The 18,132-nt window shown below is 37.9% G+C and overlaps 1 protein-coding gene and 1 non-coding gene across 2 annotated transcripts; both read right to left on the reverse strand.

The window, feature by feature from the left end:
* Window positions 1-1,591: 1,591 nt before the first annotated feature.
* Window positions 1,592-1,698, reverse strand: LOC143891513 (small nucleolar RNA R71). The gene has a single exon (XR_013255389.1). It is a non-coding gene; the product is annotated as a small nucleolar RNA R71 (small nucleolar RNA).
* Window positions 1,699-11,675: 9,977 nt separating this feature from the next.
* On the reverse strand, window positions 11,676-12,506 carry LOC143891124 (uncharacterized). Its single transcript, XM_077395763.1, has one exon. The coding sequence runs from the start codon at window positions 12,504-12,506 to the stop codon at window positions 11,676-11,678; it is 831 nt and encodes a 276-aa protein (XP_077251878.1).
* Window positions 12,507-18,132: the final 5,626 nt, after the last annotated feature.

Genomic DNA, 18,132 nt, shown 5'->3' on the forward strand with positions numbered 1-18,132 from the left:
GGGAATTGGCCATTGCAAGGAAGAGAAAAAGAATAAGTTTATTTTAGTTTTGTTCTTTGTTTTCAAGTTCAATTCCGAGTTATAATTTGATGTACTTTTGTTTTAAATTCCAATATTAAAGAAAGTACTTTTGTTCTTTTGCTTGTTTAAGTTCTTAGATGGTTCTCTACTTCTTTATTTTTGTGTTTTCTACCTTCTCCCTGAGTAACTAAATCCAACCTACTTATGGTTTAGATGAAGCCATGGGAAATGAAAAAGATGATTAATTAAATTCAATGGTATGAAATAACACCGTATATAGGTTTTTATATTATTGGATTCCCAATTATTCATACCATTGGATTTTATCCTTTCGTATGCGTAATTGTTGATGAAATATTATAGAAACTTATATATTCTTTGAAATTGGATAGTGTGTTTGATCAATCACTCATCGGCAATGACATCCATTGATCTTATTTTCTATTGACCGGATTTATTAAATATACCATTCAATACAAAAATTGGTTTAATCAATTATCTAATCCAAACCCATAGTGGATTCTAACCCTAAGTAATCTTTTAATCGAATTAAGGTTCCAATTTAATTCCCAATTACTTTTGCAATCAATTTCCAATTCAATTTAGAGTAGTTTTCCAACCAATTTTTTAATTAATTTAGACATTTAGATTTTTGTTTTCTAATTAGATTAGATAGATAATTAATTAATAGAAATCATTAGAATATTGGTTCACTTTGCCTAAATATAAGGATTGAATTCATAATCGTTTCTTCATTGTTTTCGAACCCATATCTATTTAGTTTATAAATTTAAATATATTGTTGGATCCGAGGTTGTAGTCCATGGAAATCCTGAGTACATTCCAGGCAACAATATATCATAAGTTTATTTTTCAATTAGTATATGGGTAGAAATCACAATTCTCTTTCCTGAGTTCAACCCGTATCTACACGTGATCCGTGCACTTGCAATTATTTTTAATATCACAATCAAGTTTTTGGCGCCGTTGCTGGGGAAATGTTGGATTACTTTTAATTCTTATATTATTCGAAGTGATTTTTATTTTTTTTAGTTTCAATTAGTTGTTTGTTTGCTTTGGTTTTTGGTTACTTCTTTGTCTAATTTGACGATTTTTTGTGTATGAGTGCAGGTTGGGGGCGCAATTCCGTCAACCGCTTGGAGAGAGTAATTCGATCATAAACATAGACGGACATTCAACCAATTCCAATTGCCATGGCGGAAGAGGAAGTTCCCAAAACCCTTCGCGATCGTTTCTACCATGCTCGAGCAGCACAACCTTCTTGTATTCGATTGCTAGCTGCTCAGGCCAATAATTTTGAATTAAAATTGTAATTTATTACGATGCTCCCTCATTTTCACGGGCTTCCTTCTGAGGATGCCAAGAAGTATGCTCTTTACTTAAATTACAACAGCTCACAGATGATGCGGTGAAGTTGCGGTTTATTACCTTCTCACTCAAGGAGGGAGCCAAAATATGACTTAATGGTTTGCCCACAAACTCCATCACCACTTGGGAGCCGTTTTCAGTAGCATTTCTTAAAAAGTTTTTTCCTTCACATAAAACTAACAAACTAAGAAACGATATTCTTCAATTTAGGCAAAAACCCCATGAGTTGTTTTCAAAATTTATGGAGAGATTCAAAGATCTACTCCAAGAATGCCCTTACCACGGCTTAGATACGTGGCACTTGTGTCAAATCATATACGACGGCATTGATTTTCAAACCAAACAATTGTTCGAGTCCATGTGCCCTATAGGATTCACATCCTATACAGATGAAGACGAAGCTTGGAAGTTCTCGCTTGATTTGGCAGAAAAGACAAGTAAGTGGGAATCCACTCAAGAAAGCGAAAGGGCCACATCAAGTAAGGAATTCTTTATTGAGGGTATCGTAGCCAAGGAGGCCCAATTAGATAGCTTAATCAAAAGACTAGAGGCAATAGCTGTAAAGGGACCCACACAAGTAAATCAAATCAATCAAAGTGTCCCCATGTGTAATTGGTGCCAAGCTCCTGACCATGTCATGGAAGAGTGCCCAATTTTTTAGAAGTTTGGTAATTCTACTGAAAATGCAAGTGCTTTGTTTTCAAATAACCCATATAGTAGCACTTACAATCCGGGATGGAGAAATCATCCCAACTTCTCTTGGAGCCAAGGGAGCTACCAAGGTGGGCCATCTAATTTCAAAGGTCAAGGCCAATTCGGCCAACCAAGGCCCACCTTCACTCCCACTTACGTTCGGCCACCCCTAGCACACCCCTATCCTTTCAAAACCCAAGTTTAAATAATGTTTCAAATCAGCAACCACCGAGTTTTAAAAAACAAGGGGAATCGGCCCACATATCTTCCTTAGAGAAAAACATGGAACTTCTCATGAGTACCTTCATGATAAGCCAACACAAAATGGAGAAACAAATTTCTCAACTCGCTACGGCTTTGCATGAGAGGGAAAATGATAAGATGCCAAGTCAACCCGTTCTTAATCCAAGGAACTTGAATGCCAATGTGAATCCACAGGTATCTCCAAATCAGTTGAATGCCGTTCAACCAATTCCACCGCTGCAAGAGCCCTCCAACCATTGCAATGCTGTGTATGCTTTAAGGAGCATACGAGATTACCACAAGGAGGAGGTCAGATCTGAACCCTCTAGAGATCATCAAGAGACAACCGAAGAGGTAAGTAAAGGTTCTCCTCACACAAGTTCAACTGCGGAACCTAAAAAGGTAAGTGAAGGCAGGAAGTTTCACTACCTGAGAAAGAATATGTGCCAAAGGCTCCTTTTCCAAGGAGACTTGCTAATAATGAGAAGGTGGATGCCATGGATAAGATTTTAAATAATTTTAAACAAGTACAAATTAATATTCCTTTGTTAGATGCGATCTCACAGGTTCATACTTACGCTAAAGTGCTTAAAGATTTGTGCACACAAAGCGCACAAATAATGTGCCCAAGAAGGCTTTCTTGGCCGCAAACATAAGTTCCATCTTATCTCAACAAATGGTGGCTAAACATAAGGACCCGGGATGTCCCACTATTCCTTGCGCTATTGGTAACAAAAAGATTGAACATGCTCTTTTGGATTTTGGTGCAAGTGTAAATCTCTTACCTTTTTCTGTATATAAGCAACTAGGATTAGGAGACCTCAAAACAACCACCTCACTCTCAAATTGGCAGATAGATCAATTAAGACACCCAAATGGATGGTTGGGGATGTGTTACTTAAAGTAGGAGATTTTTTATTTCCAATAGATTTTATTGTTTTAGATAGGGAGTACGTTGCCAATATCAAAGATCAAATTCTTATCATTCTTGGTAGGCTTTCCTCGCTACTAGCAATGCTTTAATTAATTATTGGAATGGCCTAACGAAACTTTCTTTTGGGAATACATCAGTAGATTTCAATATTTTTCGATTAGGTAAGCAACCCAATTTTCATGAAGAAATTAATATGCTACATTCCTTTCCTGAAGATTTTATTACTAATTTTGAAATCGACTTTGATGCAGGATTCCAAGAATGCTTGGACGAACTAGGAGATGATGGAGACGATTTCTTTTGCAAAGCTTTTGCCATTCAAAATGTGGAGCCAGTTGGATCCCTAGCAACATCTCTTCCAAAGCCTTCGATCGAAGAGGCACAACAGCTGGAGTTAAAGCATTTGCCTTCTAATTTACGTTATGCTTTTTTGAGTGATAATTGTACTTTGCTTGTAATAATCGCAGCGGACCTAAATTCTACTCAAGAGGAGGAACTCATTAAATTGCTAAAGGATAATAAGGAAGCTATAGGTTGGACAATGACCGACATCAAAGGAATTAGCCCTTCGATTGTGCAACACCATATCAACATCATTGAGGTTCCAAACCTTCAAGGGAACCTCAAAGAAGGGCTAATCCTGTGATGAAGGAAGCCATCCAAAAAGAGATCTTAAAATGTCTTGATAATGGGATCATATATCCCATTTCTGATAGCCAATGGGTGAGTCTTGTCCAAGTAGTGCCTAAGAAGTCGGGAGCCACCGTTATACAATCCGCCACCAATGAACTTATTCCTACTCGAATTCAAACGGGGTGGCGGGTTTGTATTGACTACCGAAAGCTTAATGCCGCTATTTGGAAGGACCACTTTCCTTTGCCTATTATTGATCAAATGTTAGAAAGGTTAGCGGGTCATGAGTATTACTGTTTTCTAGATGGCTATTCCGGTTATAATCAAATTCCTATAGCTCCTGAAGATCAAGAAAAAATGACATTCACATGCTTCTTTGGAGCGTTTGCTTATAGACGAATGCCTTTTGGACTATGCAATGCACCAACAACTTTTCAAAGATGCATGATGAGTATCTTTTCTGATATGGTGGAGACTTTCCTTGAGATTTTTATGGATGATTTTTCTATTCATGGCTCTACATATCCGAGTGTTTACATCACTTGAAATTGGTCTTAGAAAGGAGTAGGGAAAAGAACTTGGTTCTTAATTGGGAAAATGTCATTTATGGTAAAAGAGGGCATAGTTCTAGGTCATGTGATTTCAAAAGAAGGGATTAAAGTTGATAAAGCTAAGGTGAATCTCATTGCTCATCTTCCACCACCCAAAAGTGTGAAAGATATCCGATCATTTTTGGGCCATGCAGGCTTTTACCAGAGATTTATAAAAGATTTTTCTAAAATTGCTAGGCCTCTAACCAATTTGTTGGCAAAAGATAAAAAAATTTGAGTTTTTCAAAGAATGTTAGGATTCGTTTGAGTGCTTGAAAAAAGAGTTAACTACGGCTCCTATTATTCAAGCACCCATTTGGGCCGAACCATTTGAAATAATGTGTTATGCTTCTGACTTTGCAATAGGAGCCGTTTTGGGTCAAAAAATTAATAAATTGCCACATGTTATTTATTTTGCAAGTAGGACTCTTAATGATGGACAACTCAACTACACTACTAAAGAAAAAGAATTTTTAGCGGTTGTGTTTGCACTTGAGAAGTTTTGGTCCTACTTGATTAGATCACATGTGATAATTTATACCGACCATTCGGCAATCAAATATCTTGTTGGAAAGAAAGATGCAAAAGCTCGCCTCATTAGGTGGGTATTACTGCTTCAAGAGTTTGATTTGGAAATTAGAGACAAAAAAGGTACAAAAAATTTGGTTGCTGATCACTTGTCTAGATTACCTAATGCAAAGGATGATGAAGGACCAATTAACAAGAATTTTCCTGATGAGCAATTGTTGGCTATTTTTAGTGAACCATGGTATGCAGATATTGTGAATTATTTGGTTACAAGTGTAACACCAGATCATTAGTCCAACCAAGACAAATATCGCTTTCACTCACAGGTAAAGTATTTCTTTTGGGATGACCCATATTTGTTTAAGACTTGTTCGGATCAAATTGTTCGACGATGTGTGCCCGATCATAAGCAACAATCGATCCTATCATTTTGCCATGATCAAGCATGTGGTGGTCATTTTAGTGCAAAGAAAACCACCCACAAAGTTCTTCAATGTGGTTTCTATTGGCTGAGTATTTTAGGGATGCTTTTGAGTTTTGTAAAGCTTGTAGGTCTTGTCAGTCATTAGGTAGAGTTACAAAGAGGAACATGATGCCCCTCAACCCTATCTTAGTGGTAGAAATCTTTGATGTGTGGGATATTGATTTTATGGGTCAATTTCCTAAGTTTTTTGGGAACTTGAATATTTTGTTGGAAGTAGATTATGTGTCCAAGTGGATTGAAGCCATTGCTTGCAATTCCACTGACCACAAGGTGGTGGTCATGTTTTTGAAAGAAAATACCTTTTCGCGCTTTGGTACACCTCGTGCCATAATTAGTGATAGGGGAAAGCACTTTTGCAATAGAGCTTTTGAAGCTCTTATGAAGAAATATGGGATTACTCATAAGTTAGCTACCCCCTTATCATCCTCAAATGAGTAGCTAAGTGGGGGTTTCAAATAGGCAAATTAAGAAAATTTTAGAGAAGACAGTAAATCCTAATCGTAAGGATTGGTCCATTAGATTAGTGGATGCCTTGTGGGCTCATAGGATGGCATTCAAGACTGATCTTGGTCAGTATCTTTACGGCCTTGTGTATGGAAAAGCTTGTCATTTCGAGGTTGAATTAGAACATAAAGCTTTTTGGGCTATTAAGAAACTAAATTTTGATTTGTCTGCTGCAGGTAATCAAAGAAAACTTCAACTTGCCGAATTGGAGGAGTTGAAGAATGATGCTTATGAGAATGCAAAAATTTACAAAGAGAAGACAAAAGCTTTTCATGACAAGCATATTTTGAGAAAAACGTTTCAAGAAGGTGAAAAAGTTCTCTATAATTCAAGATTGCACATCTTTCCATGTAAGTTAAGATCCCGTTGGGATGGTCCATATTTGGTGAACAAAGTTTTCTCCCATGGTTCAATTGAAGTTTTAAATCCAAATAATAGTGAGACATTTAAAGTAAATGGACAAAGATTGAAGCCTTTTGTTGAAATACCATCATCATCGAATTTGGAAGAGGTCATGGATCTCCATAATCCTCTCTATTCGAATATTTCCTAAAAGAAAAAGGTACGCCTATCCCTTCATTGTCCTTGTTTCTATTTTTGCATGCATTGAGGTCACTACATGATTTATGTATGGCGGGGTAGTATATTTGGAAAACTTAATTGTGAGTTTCTTTTTATGGTTTAAAGTAGAATATTTTCTTTTTCTTTGTTTTTTGGTACTTTTACAAAACAAAGAAATAACTAGATATTTTTGGAAAGAAATTTTTATCCCATTTTTAAGAAAGGAAATTAGTCCATATTTCTAATTTTGGAATTTGAGAAAATAAAAAGAACACTTTCTACTTATAGGTTAGATTTATTTTGGAATCATATTTATAAAAGATTTGATTATGAGATGAGATTAGAATGTTGGTTTTTATTACATGGTAATGGGAAAGTGGAAAGAAAGGTGGAAAAAAAAAAGACAAAAAAAAGAAAGTACTTTTTGATCTAGTATTGACTTGTAGCCTTTATGACTCGAGCAAGTAAGTCCGATGAGTATTCTACACCTAGTTCCTTAAAACTATCTAGTTTGAGAGTAATTGAGCAAAAACTCGTTACAAGGATCATCTAGAAAGTTTAAGAAGTCAAGACATTGCACGGATCAAAGGATCAAAGTAAAGGTTGAACTCATATTGCATCAATTTCTTCAAGATATATGCAAAATTGCAAAAATAATTCCAATACTGTTTAGTAACTTAGGTGTCTGGTGCAAGCTTTGCATGTCATTCACGCCAACGACAGTAGAGGAATACTTGAGTTCAATTCTTAGAAATAATGGAAAAGTGGAATGAAAGGTGGAACCATATAAGTGTCAAAATTTTCTATCAAATTTCGGATTCAAATTCTTTTGTAACTAAGACGACATTAGAATCTTATCTATGGGGACAAGAGTTGTGAAAAATATAAAGGAGGATTCCTTAATTAAGATATATGTTGAATTTCACAACTTAGAATGAGATAATAAAGATCAAGTATGGGGGTATTCTAAAAGTTTCTATCTTGAGTAAAATATTGAAGCAAAGGGAAGGATTATATTTGGCTTTATTCTATATTAAGGATTTACAATGTAAGTTTTTCAAATTTTGGAGAGTTAATTTTATGAATTTTGTGTGTATATTCAGTTATACTACAAACACTCACGAGACACAACTCGTCCACTAGGGTAACATAGGGGTTTAAAGGCTTGTTGCACATGCTAAGTGCAATCATGATTCCTACGAAAGTGAGTTATGTAGTTTTTGTTTTTGTTTTTATTTATTTTCTTTTTGTTTGCTCGAGGGCAAGCAAAGCTTTAGTATGGGGGAATCTGATGAGCACTTTTATCTGTGAATTGTAGGTAGGGAAAACATGCATATCTCATATTTAGAGCGGTACTACTAAGGTATTTTGCTTGTTTTTGGTGTTTCAGGGATATTTTTGAATTTCTATGGAAAATGGAGCTAAAGATATGAAATTCCAAAGAAAAATCAAGTGTGAGAACAACTATGGGATCACCACCATTGTAGCCCATTATTTGAAGGGTTTAGATCATCTATGGCTCACCAATTGGTTGGTTCGGATAAGCTTTGAGAAATAATTTGTGGAGTACAACTAATTTGTATTATTGCCCATCGATTGAACGGTCTAGATCAACCTGTGGCAGTGGATTGCGAGGTGCAATTAATTCGCATATGTTGATCATCAATTGAATGGTTAAGATCAGCCCACAAAAATGATGCAAGAGGTGCGACCATTGATAAAGTCGAAATTCACATTGGAATCCATTAATTCAACGGTTCGGATCATCTCCTCGGAATGGTTTAGTGGTGCAATTATCTTACATGATGGACCGTCAATTGGATGGCTTGGATTGTTCCTTGGAGATCAAGAGGGGAGAATGAGATTATTAGTTGTTTTATGTGCATTACAAAGGAAGGGTAGATTTGCCATTTGCAAAAATATGTGGCATGGTTGCAATTCATTGAAAAAGTGGGGATAACTTGGTCGTTTCACGAAGCAATAAAGAGGAAAAATATGGGAAGAAAGCACAACCGATCCTCTCTCCCCCTATTTCGATTTTCTCTCTTATAGCCCCTAAATCGTCTCTCCCTCTCTCCCTTGGACGTTTCACTCGGTAATTCTTCTTTTCTACGCGTGGAAAATTTGGAAATTTTCTTAGAATTGGCACATATACAAAGACCAGGGCTTGGTAATAAAGAGTCTCTCCAATTTTTCTGCCAAGAATCTCTCATCTCTTTTAAATTTTTGTCCAACTATTCCCTCTTCTAATTTTCATTTTTTAATTTTCTTCTCTCTACCAATTTTCGTCCACCTTATTCTCTCCAATTTCCGTACAATTTTATCCCTTCTTTCTACAAGTCTCACCCATCACTATTTTCTCAGTCTCTTGCTTTTGTTTCTCACTCTTTCTCTCTCTCAACCAAGGACCATTCAATCATCATTTAAGGCTCAATCAAGGGTGACACCAAGGCATTGAAGGAGGGAGAATTTTAATTTTCGGGCATTTTGCATTATTAGCGGAGGCTAATATTGCAAAATTCCCCTTGCATGGTTTCTTAGTGATTTGATCATGTATTTTGTGTTATTAATCATATTTCTGTGATTAATAATACAAAAATGCCCCTAGTGTATTCATTCCCATAGACAAGAGAAAGCCAAATATAAAGTGAGACCAGGGTAGTAATTTTATTGCAAACACAAAGGAGATACATGCTGATTGCCACATATGGTAAAGTTACATTCCTTCGATCGTTTCTTTTCTGTACACAGAGTACCAAACTGGATCTTGATCTTCTGAGAACTGTATACAGAATACCGAGTTGACCTTCTAAGATCTGTACACGGGATGCTGAGCTGATCTTCTGAGATCTGTATACGGGGTGTTGAGCTGATCTTTTGAGATCTGTACGTGGGGTACTGAGTTGGTCTTTTGAGATTTGTACACGGGGTACTAAGCTGATCTTCTGAGACTTGAAATACTGACTTGGATCGTGACCTTCTGTGATAAAGGAATTCGCTGTGCCTTTCTTTAACATATGATTACCTAAGCTGGGCAAGGATATAGTTGAGAAGAAAAGACGAAATTTGTTGTTCTTCTTCTGAATTCCCATGTAGGGAGGAAAGGAGGGAGACTTAACTTTAATGAAACAAATGCTTTTGTTTTATTTAGGTAAGTCGGAACCATAGATAGATGAGTTTAAATGTTCTTACGCATATGCAGTGTTCCCTGCCCCTGGTTTTAATCATGGTCCAAAGACCCTTTAGATTGTTTGAAGTATTAGCTCATTTTGTTTTGGACCAGAGAAATCTCTGACTGGTCATTCCGAATATATGCCCTGCCAACAATCAAGTCGTCCTTTGCGGATTTTCAACTTGACGGACTGTTTATACCTTAATTTTTGCTAGGAACAAAGTTTCAGGTTGTGTTGAAACTTTGTTCCTACAAGTATGATGATCCTAATTTTTGCCTAAGCTGTATTTTCAGGTTTTTAACTTAACGGATCTTCAGATCTTTTTGTTCTGGACATTTGGGAGATTTGTGGGGATATTGAAAAGGTTTAGTGGTTTTTACCGATGATGACCGAACCCGAGATGATCAGGTTGCCTACGTACCCTAAAGAAGGGTTGGGATTAGGTCCGCGTAGTTCGAGGCTTTTCTGTGGGGAAAATGATCGAAAGGGGTAATGTGATGTGTTCTGTTTGGGCTGTGCCAAAAGGGTGACCGAACCTGGGTTTGTCAGGTTGCCTACGTACCCCAAAGAGGATGGGATCAGGTCCGCGTAGTTCGAATTTTGATTTGTTTCTAAGAGTAATATCTTTTTAACTGATCGAGGTTAGTGGGTTTAGGAATTCTATCACCGTTTTGGTCAAGAAGTCTGACGGCTTTTCTGGGCAAGATTTCATCAACGACGTATGGGCCAGACCAGTTAGGTCTAAACTTTCCCCGTGGATCGAAGATAGAAGCTCGACATTCCCTAAGTACCATATCCCCTTTTCTGAGTTCACGGATTCGAACCTTCTTGTTGAAAGCTCTTTCTAATCTGCGTTGATACCCTTGTACATGGTACGCTGCTTTCAACATTTTCTCATCCATCATACACAACTCTTGATGACGAATACGAGCCCATTCAGATTTTGGTAGATCACTTTCCATCAGAACTCCGAGTGACTGGATTTTCAACTCGATGGGCAGGACAGCTTCCATGCCATATGTGAGTGAATAAGAGTGGCTCCAGTAGATGTGCGGACAGACGTTCTGTATGCCCAAAGTGCGAACGGAGTTTACTTGACCAATCTTTGTACGATCGAGTCATTTTTTGAAGAATAGTCTTCATATTCTTATTAGCTGCTTCGACAGCACCATTAGTCTGAGGTCTGTAAGGAGAAGACTTGTGGTGTTTGATTCTGAATTCTGTACACATTGATATTACTTCTTTCTTGAAATGTGAACTATTGTCTGATATCATCTCGTGAGGGACTCCATATCTACAAGTGATGTTGGCCCTGATGAACTTTGCGACTGATGCTGATGATATCGAAGCGTACGATTGTGCTTTGATCCATTTGGTGAAGTAATTGATTGCAATAACTATGTATTCTTGTCCACTGGATGACTTGGGAGAGATTTTGCCGATGATGTCAATACGCCAGACTGAAAAGGGCCACGGAGATGTGAGTGAGTGAAGCTCTGACGGCAGCACATGTATCAAGTTAGCATGGATCTGACATAAGTGACATATTTTGACAAACGAAAAGCAATCTGCTTCGAGGGTAGTCCAAAAATAACTAAGATGAAGGATCTTCCGTGCTAACATCTTGCCATTCATATGAGGACCATAGACACCAAAGTGAACATCTTCTAAGATTTCTACGGCTCTATCTTCATCTACACAAAGGAGCTGGACTCCATCAAATGACCTGCGGTATAGGTCTCCTCCACAAATGACATACCTGGACGCTAGTTTCTGTAACGCTCTTCTTTCCTTTAAAGAGGCTTCTGGGAGGTGTCCCCTACCGGAGATAAGATTTTTGATATCGAAATACCAAGGTTTTCCATCTAGACATCTGGCTGCTATCTGAACCATGTGTATGTGTGCCGGGACGACATGTCGTTTTAATGCCAAAGGACGAACCTTAACCCCAACCGGAATATCAACCATAATGCAAGAGTGGCTAGCGTATCAGCGAACCTGTTTCTCAATTTATAGATGTAGGTGAAGCTGATATTGTGGAAACTCTTCATCAGGCTCGTAAGGTAAGTGTGATATGGAACCAACTTATCCTCTTTGGTGAGCCATTTTCCATTTGTTTGACAGATGATTAACAGAGAATCTCCGTATACATCAAGGTCTTGTACCTCAACGGATAGGGCTGCTTCCAGACCGGCTATGCAGGCTTCGTACTCAACCACATTGTTGGTGCAGTCAAAGTCTAATTTGATAGAGATTGGTATGTGCTCATCTCCAGGTGAAATAAGGACAATACCGACCGCTTTTCCTTTAGAGTTGGATGCTGCATCAAAGTGCATGGTCCTTGTTGTAAGACTAGGCACATCTCTGATTGTCATGATTCTATCGTCTGGAAACTCATGACTCAATTCCGCATCTTCAGTGGGTGCATCAGCTAACTGCTCTGTAATGATTCTGCCTTTAATAGACTTCTGGGTGACATATGTGATGTCAAATTCTGATAATAACAACAACCAACGCAGGGCTGGTTTCTCGAACAGATACTTCATCGGATCCATATGAGAGACGAGGTAGATTCTTTGTGATAACAAGTAGTGTCTAAGCCTTTGAGTGGCCCACACCAATGCTAGACAAGTTTTCTCCAGTTGACTGTAATTTAGTTCATAATCTAACATCTTGCTAAGGTAATAAACTGGCATTTCTTTTCTTGTCTCTGGATCTTCTTGCGCCAATATACATCCGAGAGATGTATCCATGTTTGAAAGATACAGGAGAAATGGCTGCCCATGGACTGCTGGTGATAAAATTGAAGGTGATAACAAACATTCTTTGATCTTTTAAAAGGCTTGCTGACATTCAGGGTTCCACTGTTTGGACACATTTTTCTTCAGAAGCTTGAAGATTGGCTCTCACGTACTGGTAAGCTGAGTGATGAAACGGCTTAAGTACTGAACTTTTTTCAAGAACCCTCTGATTTCTTTTTCTGTTCACAGTGACGGCATCTCCTGGATTGCTTTGACCTTACCTGGGTCTACCTCGATTCCTCTGTGGCTGACAAGGAAACCTAGTAATTTTTCAGAAGTGACTCCGAAAACACACTTGTTTGGTTTAAGTCGGAGTTTATATTTTGCGATTCTTTGGAAGAATGTTCTCAGAGTATGGACATGGTCTGATTGATACTTGGCGTTGACAATCATGTCATCAACGTATTGTGAATCAAGTCATGAAAGAGGGTAGTTGCAGCACTTTGAGACGTTGCACCAGCATTTTTAAGACCGAATGGCATCACCCTATAGCAATAGGTTCCCCCATTGAGTAATGAACGCTGTCTTGGTCTTGTCTTCTGGAGCCATCTTTATTTGGTTGTACCCCGAGAAACCATCCATAAAGGAGAGTAAGGCATGACCTGCCTTGTTATCGACGAGAACATCAATGTGGGCCAAGGAAAAGTCATCATTTGGACTAGCTTTATTTAGATCTCTGAAATCGACGCAGCAATGCACTCTTCCATCCTTCTTAAGTTCTGGGACAATGTTTACTAACCACTCGGGATATGTGAAGACCTCTAGAAATCCTGCTTTCAACTGGTTTGTCACCTCATCTTTGATTTTAAGAAGCCATTCAGGCCTCATCTTTCTGAGCTTTTGTTTCTTCGGTTTAGCTTCCGGGTAGAGAGGGATATGATGCTGGACAATGTCCTCACTTAATCCTGACATATCCTTTAATGACCAGGCAAAGACTTCTTTGAATTCTTTTAACAATTTGATTAATTCCGCACGCTCTTTAGGAGATAAGGTTTTGCCAATCTTAATCTCCTGAGGGAGGGATTCAGTGCTTATGCTAATAGTTTCAAACTCATCTTCTAATGGTTTTGCTCGACGTTGCTCCCTTCGTTCGATTAGTGTTTTAATCTTGAGGGGAGTTTCGTCAGCATCCTCTTCTGAGGAGGTTTGTTCCATGTTATTTAAAGCATTACTTTCAATATTATCAAGAGACAAAAGCGAGTACAGAGAAAGTTCTTTGATTGATTCAAAAGATACATCGGAAGAACTAACTGACGTGTCTTGTTCAAGCTCATTTACATTTGAAATATTTTCAGAAGAGGAGTCAGACAGAAGAGGAGTCTGACTCAGAGGATGAGAAATCTCTATCCGAAGGGATAGCTGTAGTGAGGAATGGGATGAAGGTGTCCGTCCAATTGGAGAGCTCTGAACTGCCAGCATTGGTAATCATACTTTGAGGAGAGAACAGCAGAGCGGATTCCCTAATCGTGCAGACTGTCAGAGGATTTTCTTAGAAGATTGATCGCATCAGTACCGGTTCAAGGTAATCTGCCCAATCATACTTCAAAGTCTCTACACACCTGTACTGTTTTCGCCACCAAATGTCGTCTTCTTCACCTTGCCAACCCGTAGCAAAGAAAATCTGAAACCCAGGAACTCGTTCGCCCGTAATGGGATGCGTAGACCACTCTGGGAAACCACAATAAAGGAAGTATTCGCCTTCTCGGCAAAACTGAACATTCATGGTTTGCTCGATTTCTTGCATATGCATGACCTCACCAACTTTTATGTATGACCTTCTTCGGGCTAGACTGCTGTACATATCTTGTTCCTCCTGATGTGTTGTGATAGCCTAAACCAGTTGTACCGACATTGGAAGGGAAATGCAGATCATCGAACTGGACTAGTCCTTGTTGATATCATCCTAATTGTAAGCCCAATGGTTCCCACCTTGGCATTTCCATCTTCTTTTGATGATTCCAATACACAAGTGATTTTATATCACTAATGTGTTTGATTGTCTAAGTTGTAGATCTTGAATGTGTAAAGACAAGATTGCTTGGATTGAGGCCAAGAGCTCCCATTGGACTGCATTAGGAAGGCCAAAGACATCGGAGATCCAAGACGAATGAAGACTTGAAGCATCGCAATTGAAGATCGAAGTCATTTTAGAATGTAAAGATCCAATCATAGTTTAGGTGTTTAGAGGCATAAATAAAGTAATCTCACACACCCTAATATGTCTAAGAGATTGTCCTTGTGGTGTTCCAACACTTTGGAACCATCATAACAATCCCAACTTGGTGTAGAGTTGCAAGCCCAAATGAATAAGAAACATCTATTGAAAATCTGCTGGAAATAGGCTTCTCGGAGCTCTAGCTCGGAACTCCGAGAAATGGTCCAGTAACATTTTTCTTACTTTTGTTTCAATTCCCAGAACTCCGAGATAAATTCTCGGAACTTCGAGAATTTCTCGGAACTCCGAGAACACTATAACGGGAAGAAATTATAGCCGTTGGAGATTTTGCCAGAATTACCACTATGCCCCTCAAACGGTCATATTTGGTTTTTCTATATATATGGGTATTCCTAACTTCCAAACTATCTATCCTAACACTCAAAAACTCTATTTGAACATCCTAAGAGTGAATCAAGCTTGTTTATGCCTCTCATCCTCTAGAATTAGGATTTGGATCATTAGGCTCAAATTTGTACATCTTCTACAAATCTTGTAAACCCTTTGTGAGGGATTTTTTGTTCTTTTCTTCTTTATTCAAAAGATTGTATCCGGGCGAGTGTTCGGAGAAGCGGAGCCCACTCTCCGTGGTGAGGATTGCCACCAAGGTTAAAGGCAATTGGAATTGTAATCGGCACCAATCTTCGCCGAAGTTAAGAAGATCAAATAGTGAAGCCATCAACGGATTTGGTTGGTGGAGTGGAGTAGGCCTCGCGTTTTGAGGACCGAACCACTTTAAATCTTGGGTGCACTCTCTCTTATCTCTTGCTTTACATTTGCACTGCACTTAGGATTTAACCTGTGTGCTTAATTATTTCATTTTTGATCTCTTAATCTTCAAAATTGGTTGGAGTTTTCAAAAGCTTAAAACTTGTTAGGAACCTAATTTTCCCTCCTCAGAAGTTGCCATTAGAGTAAGTACTCGGGCCTACCCTTGAAATTTCACTTGGTATCAGAGCCTTGGTTCTTAAAAGATTTTCTTTTCTTAAAATCTTTGGTAAATTTGTTTTATGAATTTAACAAGGGAAAGATCATAAGATTATTGGGAACTTTCTAATTGTGAAATGGCAAACATAAATAGAACCGGACTTCCGGAAGGCCATTCCACAACTATACCTCCTTTCTTTGATGGGTCCAACTATGGACATTGGAAGATAAGGATGCGCATCTATCTTTTTTTCTATAGATGTGGAGCTTTGGCATATTGTTGAAAATGGATACACTTTGCCTTCCAAGCCATTTGAAGAATGGAATGTTGTAGAGAAAAGGCATGCAAATTTAAATTACAAAGCTATAAACTCTTTGTTTTGCGCCTTATCTACGGAGGAGTTTAATAGAGTAGCTCTTTTTGATTCTGCCAAGGTTATTTGGGATACTCTTGCCGTTACCCATGAGGGAACATCACAAGTCAAGGATTCCAAAATAAATTTGTTAAAGAGCAAATATGAAATGTTTAGAATGGGTCAAAATGAAAGTATTTCCGAAATGTATATCCGATTTTCTAAAATATCAAATGAATTAGCTAATCTTGGTAAATCTTATCCTACTGATGAGCTTGTGGGTAAGTTGCTTAGGTCACTTCCTCCACATTGGGATCCAAAGATCATCGCCATACAAGAATCAAAAGATCTCAAGACGCTAACTATGGAGGAGCTTATAGGATCTCTTATCACCCATGAGATGCTCCTCACTAGCTGTTACTGTGTGAGGGTTCCACATAACAAACTCACGCAGTAACACTAGCCGTCAAGAAGAGAAGAAGCCGAAAGAGAACGAAAAAGAAAGTCGATCTCTAGCTCTAAAGGCCTCTAAGACGGACTCATCATCCTCAAGTGAAGCGGATAGTGATGAGGAAGAAGTGTTAAGAAAATTTAAAAGCTTATGGAGAAAGAAAGACAAAAAGGATAAAAAGAAGAAGAAAGAAGAAAGTGAAGTAGAAGGAGGAATAAGGTGTTACAATTGTAAGAAGACGGGACACAAAAGACCGGAGTGTCCACTTCTCAAGTCATCTTCCTCGAAGTACAAGGGAAAGAAGGATTGGAAGAAGAACAAGGGTCTTATAGCCGCTTGGGATGCTTCTAGCACTTCGGGAAAGAGCTCAAGTGAAAGGGAAGCTAATAAGGATGATCTTTGTTTCATGGCACTCACCCATGAAGATGAGGTAAATTCTAACCCCTCGTGTAATTCATCAAGTAGTGATAGTGGAAACATATTTTATGATGAATTGTGCATTACCTTGCATTCTCAAATTTCAAAAAATAAAGTTAAAAAAATCTATTTCAAAATTAGAAAATGAACTTGATGTTTTGAGAAATGAATCTTCTTCTTCCAAATCTAAAGCTAAAGTAAAAGTTGAAAATTTTAAACTTGAGATTGAAATCCTTAAGGGTTGTTTGGATGAGAAATCTTGCCAAATTGCTAAACTCCAAAATGTGACAAGCTCTTCCAAATCATATGAAGATGACACTAATGATTTTTTAAATCAAATAACCCATCTTCATAATGAAAATGAAAGATTAAGATTATGTCTCTATGGATTCTTAAATGGTGATAAAATTATTGACATAATCTTGAAAAAGGCTAGTCATAGACCTAATCATGTATTTTATGATAGGACTAGTCTATCTAACTCTCATGTTAGATGCCATTATTGTGGAATCAATGGTTACTACCAATTCTAATGTGCATCTAAGATTAGGGATTGTGTTGGAACCAAGAAATCTTGGGTTCCTAAAGCCCCCATATGATTCTCTTCATATGTGTTTTTAGATTAGGGGTTAGCACTTAAAATTGAATATCTTTTTATGGTTATTTAAATATCACATCTTGTGTTGAATGAAAACTCTAAATAGGGGGAGTTCTATGTTTGTCTTTTTCCTTGAAAAAGGGGGAGCTTAAAATTGAAAATTTTTATCCCTTTGATTTTCTTTTACCCCATCTTTTTGATTGATGCCAAAGGGGGAGAAAAATCTAATGTAAGGAAATATATGTATGCTTTTATTGGAAAATATCTTGTGCTTGTCATCATCAAAAAGGGGGAGATTGTAAGCCCAATGGTTCCCAGATTGGCATTCCCATCTTCTTTTGATGATTCCAATACACAAGTGATTTTATATCACTAATGTGTTTGATTGTCTAAGTTGTAGATCTTGAATGTGTAAAGACAAGTTTGCTTGGATTGAAGCCAAGAGCTCTCATTGGACCGCATTAGGAAGGCTAAAGACATCGGAGCTCCAAGATGAATGAAGACTTGAAGCATCGCAATTGAAGATCGAAGTCGTTTTAGAATGTAAAGATCCAATCCTAGTTTAGGTGTTTGAGGCATAAATAAAGTAATCTCACACACCCTAATATGTCTAAAAG

The sequence above is a fragment of the Tasmannia lanceolata genome, unplaced genomic scaffold, assembly GCF_043159265.1.
Source record: "Tasmannia lanceolata isolate RefF3 unplaced genomic scaffold, GAP_Taslan_0.1 ptg000013l, whole genome shotgun sequence".
Taxonomy (NCBI): domain Eukaryota; kingdom Viridiplantae; phylum Streptophyta; class Magnoliopsida; order Canellales; family Winteraceae; genus Tasmannia; species Tasmannia lanceolata.

Excerpts from the sequence above, each read along its gene's own strand:
- LOC143891124 (XM_077395763.1), bottom strand. The coding sequence starts at position 12,506 with ATGGATACATCTCTCGGATGTATATTGGCGCAAGAAGATCCAGAGACA.